General features: G+C 41.7%; 1 protein-coding gene across 2 annotated transcripts in view; it reads right to left on the bottom strand.

Annotated features, from left to right (window-relative positions):
• Nucleotides 1-352: 352 nt before the first annotated feature.
• The window catches only part of MINDY4 (MINDY lysine 48 deubiquitinase 4), a 91,117-nt gene continuing 85,469 nt past the window's right edge, over nt 353-6,000 (bottom strand). For both annotated transcript variants that reach the window (XM_084618342.1, XM_084618343.1), the window contains exon 18: nt 353-2,386. In XM_084618342.1, the coding sequence (XP_084474468.1) occupies nt 2,338-2,386 (49 nt within the window). In that variant the 3' untranslated portion in view covers nt 353-2,337. The remainder of the gene's footprint in view (nt 2,387-6,000) is intronic.

Below are 6,000 nucleotides of genomic sequence, written 5' to 3'. Positions count from 1 at the left end.
GCAACAGAGGAGGAGGGTACATATCCAAAGACTTTTTAGGCTAAAAAAAGTTTCTGTTCAAGTTTGGTGTCCTGGCTCACATTCAGACAGGCTCATCAATCTATCCCTAGTGATAATTTCCCTCCGTGTATATATGTTTCTGTGTAGTTGGATGCTCTGCTATAACTTGTCTGAATATGTGCAGATGTAAAATTAAGTTTTAATCTGAAAATTCAGTCTGAAAAATTCTACTATTATTGATAGAAAAGTAGAAACTAAATATTAAATGATGACAAAGTGGACAACTGAAAAAAATGGATATTCCTAGGGTACCATTTTGAACATAAAAAACAGACATGAAAAATTCCTCATTAAAAGATATTTTATGATAGTTGCTCCCAAAGGCATAGGAATAAATTACAGATACACCACTTCTCTGTTGCCTTTCCATTAGTAAATAATATTGTTGGTTTGTTTCAAAGTTTTTGTTCCATTGTTCCTTTGATTGATCTGGCCCAGTTCTACACATTTCATTTGCAACATAACCCTCACACAGTTCATTCATGAACCCCTAGCTCTGGGTTTGGTAGCCTCTGGATTAATTGCAAGAATATGTTTTCACACATGCCTTTTATTTAACTGTCAGGCACATTACCTGTCACAGATATGTGCATCTTAAATGTAGAACATTATGGCTCCTCTGTTTTTTTACACTGCAAAGAGGCAAAGCATCTTAGACCTTGTCTACACACAAACATGATATGGCTTTAACTATGTCAGAATAGTTCATGTGGTACAACGCCCCTAGTGTGGATGCAGTTATACCAGTATAACAGTGCTTATAGTGGCATAGCTTATTCCAGCTACATCTACACTAGAACCGTTTACCTGTAAAGGAATGCCAGTATACTGTACAAGCAAAGTGCTCTGAGGCCTGGGCTACATTGAAAAGTTATATCTACATCGGTCTGTCAGGGGGTTGAAAAACCACACCCCCAATGGACCTAGCTATGCCGACATAATCCCCAGTGTAGACACAGTTATGTTGATGAAAGAGGGCTTCCACCAACATAGCTAACTGCTCAGGGAGGCGGTGTTCCTACACCAACAGAAAAACGTCTTCTGTCAGCATAGGCTGTATCTGCACCGTGTCTGGCGATGGTGGCATAGGTATGTTAGTAGCATAACTCAAGTCAACATAGCTTAGATCTACTTACCGCGGGGTCCACACTATGCTATGTCAATGGGCGACACTCTCCCGCTGACACGACTTCCACCGCTCCTTGAGGCGGAGTATGGAAATCGATGGGAGAGCGCTCTCCCATCGATTGAGCATGTCTTCACTAGACCCTCTAAATCAATGTTGCTGCATCAATTCCAGCAGCACCGATTTACCTCCAAAGTGAAGACAAGCCCATAGTCTCTGTACTGTAGTGATACCCCCTAGTGTGGATGCAGCTGTGCTAGCATAGCTGCACTCTGTCCCGATACAGTAAAACCACCCCCATGCGTGAAACAAGCTATATGAGTAAAAGCAAAGCTTTGCCAGGATTGCTGTATTCACTCTAGGGGCTTCTCCTGACACAGCTATGTTGGTCAGGGATTCCACCTCTTCATACCTCAGATTGACATAGCTATGGCTGCAGATGTTCATAATATAGACATAGCCTCCTGTATAGGAAGAGGAATAAATTCTACTGGTATAAATATCCTTATGTTGGTATAACTGGCTTCCACACTATGGCTTGTACCAATATAATATCAGTAAATATTATATCCCCACCTAGTTACACTAGTACAAAACCTGTGTGTAGATCAGGCCATACTGCAAGTGCCTACAGTGTTAATAACCAGTTCACTGGAAAGTGTGAAGTACAAAAACTAGTGAAAGAAGATAATTCTTTCTCTGGCAATGCTTCACATTTGTACCTTGGTTTCCTTGGGGTGAGGGAGGCTGTGAGGGGGAGGAAGGAAAACCCAGTATCAAAGAAATCTGGGTGCGGCCTGTTTAGTCTGATCTTTGGAGAAAACTTTGCAAGATGCAGAATGAATCCATCAATGGAACTCAAGTAGAAGTTGACAGCTTTACTGCTTTGTCCAAAAACTTATCTTGGCAGTGGAGGCTCTGTCTCCTTTCACACATTGTGCATAAAAGGAAGTGAAACAGTATTTACGGAAGTGATGTTTACATTATGGATGAAATATCTGAAGCGCAAGGTGAAATTCTTCCCGCCTGCATGCAGCATGTCACTCAGCTTCACCACAAATTGCAAGGGCAGCCAGGAGTTTCGCCCTTCTTCCTTACTGGTGAGAATAAGAACGTGCTGTTCTAGCAGGTTTCCTTCTATTTCAGTTCAGTCACAAGATGGGTTCTGTGCCATTCCAGTCAATAACTGCTCCTTGCCACCTAAGGACAAGAGAGATTGTTTTATTCTAATGGGTTAAGGTGCCAGTTGTGGTGATGCCCCTCCCTCCTAAAAAAATAGTGTAGGGTGTGTTTAATTGGGATGGACCCATTAATGTCAACCACACCCATTGTGAATTCAACAGGAATCCACCTCTCTGGAACCACTGCTTCAACTGGAACCCATTCGCACTCTGGATGGTACTCTCTGCAGAGGGGACCCCAAAACTGAATTGACCTGGAGACTGAGAGGTCTCTTATTAGGTTTCTGCCCTTAATATTCAAGGGTGAGACTTTCCAAGGCACTTGAGGAAGCTAGGTGTCCAACTCCCATTAGATTTCAATGGGATTTGGAGCTGCTCCCCGCTTAGACTCCTTTTCAAATCCCAGTTTAGAGCCTAAGTTCCAGGCTTCCTAATGTGTTTTCTGGGGATAATATTACTGATCTTATTTAAACTTTGTTAAGGTCAAGCATCAGATGAGAAATAAAGGGGGGACACACTTGAAAACTCCGTATCTTCCCCTTCCACTATAATCAGAGGCACACACTTAAAATCAAATAGTTGTTCCTATTATATACTGTCTTCTGCCTTAACGTCTCTCCCCACAAAAGATTTGACATATATTTCTTGTGGTCTCTTAGTGATCTCTATAAGGGTTAACCCTAAGCACCTACTACTGCTCTAAACTCTCAAATGCCACTAGGTAATTTGCACATTCCTAAATAGACGGGCCTCTGAATAGGCAATTTGTATTTGTGACCCTAAGCCTAGGAAAGTACATTTTGCTGCTGCTGCTAGTGTTTATTTCTTTCAAATGCTCAATAGACAAACGTCTACAGGAAAATTCTATATCTTCTCTTCTCTTCTCTGCCACTGCCCTGCCCTGGAAATAATGCTAAGATACATACTTAGGAGAACATTTTCAAATGGGCCTCTACATCTGTATTCATCAACATATTTATTCAGTAATTTGCAGTGGAAGCCAAAGTGTGATAGGCATTGTCAAACACAGAGAAAGAGACCGGGCTTGATCTAAAGCCCACTGAAGTCAATGGGAGTCTTGCCAATGACCTCACTGCGTTGAAGATCAGGCCCATGGAGAGTACAGCTGGGTATTTAGATGAAGCGTTACTTGAGCTACACATACAAACAGTTACTTGTACATGTAATATTTGCAAGCGCCTGTTTAGAAGCCTCTGAAAATGAGACACCTCTAGTCTAATACATTCCAACCACCAGTTACTTTGATCTGGCTTGAAGGTCTTGTGGACTTTCGAATTGGAATCACATTGGAATCACTGCAAAAAGTTCAGACGGTGATTCATAGATTCCAAGGTCAGAAGGGATCATTGTGATCATCTAGTCTGAACCGTATAACAGAGGCCATAGAACTTCCCCAAAATAATTCCTAGAGCAGAGCTTTTAGAAAAAGATCCCATCTTTATTTAAAAATTGTCAGTGATGAAGAATCTGCTATGACCCTTCGTAAATTGAAAAGGAGTACTTGTGGCACCTTAGCACCTGATAATGCTTGATTATCACTACAAAAGGTCGTCCCCCCTTCCCCCGCTCTCCTGCTGGTCATAGCTCACCTTAAGTGATCACTCTCATTACAGTGTGTATGGTAACACCTATTGTTTCATGTTCTGTGTGTATATAAATCTCCCCACTGTATTTTCCACTGAATGCATCCAATGAAGTGAGCTGTAGCTCACGAAAGCTTATGCTCAAATAAATTGGTTAGTCTCTAAGTCTCTAATTTATTCTCAAGTACTCCTTTTCTTTTTGCGAATACAGACTAACACGGCTGCTACTCTGAAACTTGGTAAATTGTTACTAGTTGTTAATAATTACCCTCACTGTTAAAAATTTACACTGGATAGTGTTATACCTCTCTCTGCTAGATGGAAGAGGCCATTATTAAATATTTGTTCCCCGTGTAGATACTTCTGGACTATAATCATATCACCCTTTAACTTTCTCTTTATTACGCTAAATAGATTGAACTCTTTGAGTCTGTCACTATAAGACAGGTTTTCTAATTCTTTAATCATTCTTGTGGCTCTTCTCTGAACCCTCTCCAATGTATCAACATCCTTCCTGATGTGACCAAAAAAGCAATAAAATGTGGCTAAGAAATATAACCCGCATCCTCTCCTGGCCTCTTTGGGAATGCTACAGAGCTCAGACACATCACCATTCATGCACACTCTGCCCACCACATCATCTTCCATCATCAGGAGCTGGTGGAATGATATGATACAACTGTCTGGATTGGCAAATGCAAAACCACACGGTAGAGAAAACACTCTAGTGAATGTGCTGTTATCAACTAAAGGATTGAGATACCATAGTTATAGCAGGCACCACTCTTCCTGTACACATTGAGACACATGTTAGTCATGTTACACTGATGATTTTTTTTGTCATTAAGTGTTTTGCAAAAACAAAAATAGAAAAAAATATTCTGTGGCAAAAATCAGGATGACTCCCATAACAACACTGATTTTCCTCACTGATTTACAAACCACTTCCCTTGAGCTATTTGTAGGCTGAAAAAAATCCCTTTGTTGTTCACCTCCCATAAAAGCCTGAGTTGAAGATGCTGGAATGTCAGTGTTTTTCTTTTCATGAACTCACACGAAGTGCTGAACTGTCAGGTGCTGGGCAAGTTCTTTCCTTATTGGCAGAACAGGTAGGGCATAGAGAGCGGCAGTTCGAGCTTTCCCCCCACGCAACCCTGCTGAAATATACCTCAACTCTACCCTGGCATTTTTGCTTCTGATTCAATTCTACTTTATCAGATTAACAATAAAAAGAAAATCTAATTCATGCCATTCACTTGAGGCCTCATCCAAAGCCCATTGAGGTTCATGGGAGTATTGTCATTGACTCCAAAGGAAGCTGCATTAAGCCCTTGCAGAGCATTCAGTCTAGAATAAAGTTCATAAAGCTGCTGCTGTGTTGATTATTTGGCTGTTGCATAATGTGTGAGTAATTTGGGGTGAAATGTACATTCAGTGCTGCCCTGCATATGGTACTTGGTACATCCCTGTTGTCCCAGTGGAGTGTGTCACTTCAAAGGACAACAGCAGTATTCTGCTACTGTATAGCCCGGAAACTGCAGAGGAAGGTAGAGGACGGGTTACTAAAATATATTGCCAAATTTAGATGATAAAGTAAGATCAAAGTTTTGCCTCCTCAGGCAGAGATGACAGATGTTATTTCCACCACTGAAGACAGAAAACAACTGAGGACGGGGACTATGATACAAGTGTGTTCTACTGAAGTCTGCACGGCATTGCCAAAACAAACCAAGGACGCACGTTCCAGGCATCTTTTGGTCAGAACCGAACTGTTTCCCCCAGATGTCTGGAACTGGGAGGCACAATGGAAGGGCAAGTGGTTGCTCTGACTCATTGGTTGGGAGTCTGCAGTTGGAAGCGACATCAGGTGGCAAAGTTTGGACTGTGTTGCCTCCTGCTGCAAATGCAAAGTGCACTTCTCCAACCTTGTCTTCTCAGAGCAACATGGACATTAAAACCTTCCCTCTCAAAAGAACAAACAAAAACCCTGCACTGCACACCCATTTCTCCCCCTAGGGGGAGGACGAGA

This window comes from Lepidochelys olivacea (genome assembly GCF_965140295.1).
Source record: "Lepidochelys olivacea isolate rLepOli2 genome assembly, chromosome: 2".
NCBI lineage: Eukaryota > Metazoa > Chordata > Testudines > Cheloniidae > Lepidochelys > Lepidochelys olivacea.
The sequence above is the reverse complement of the archived record's forward strand: the minus strand, read 5'-3'. Positions and strand labels throughout refer to the sequence as shown.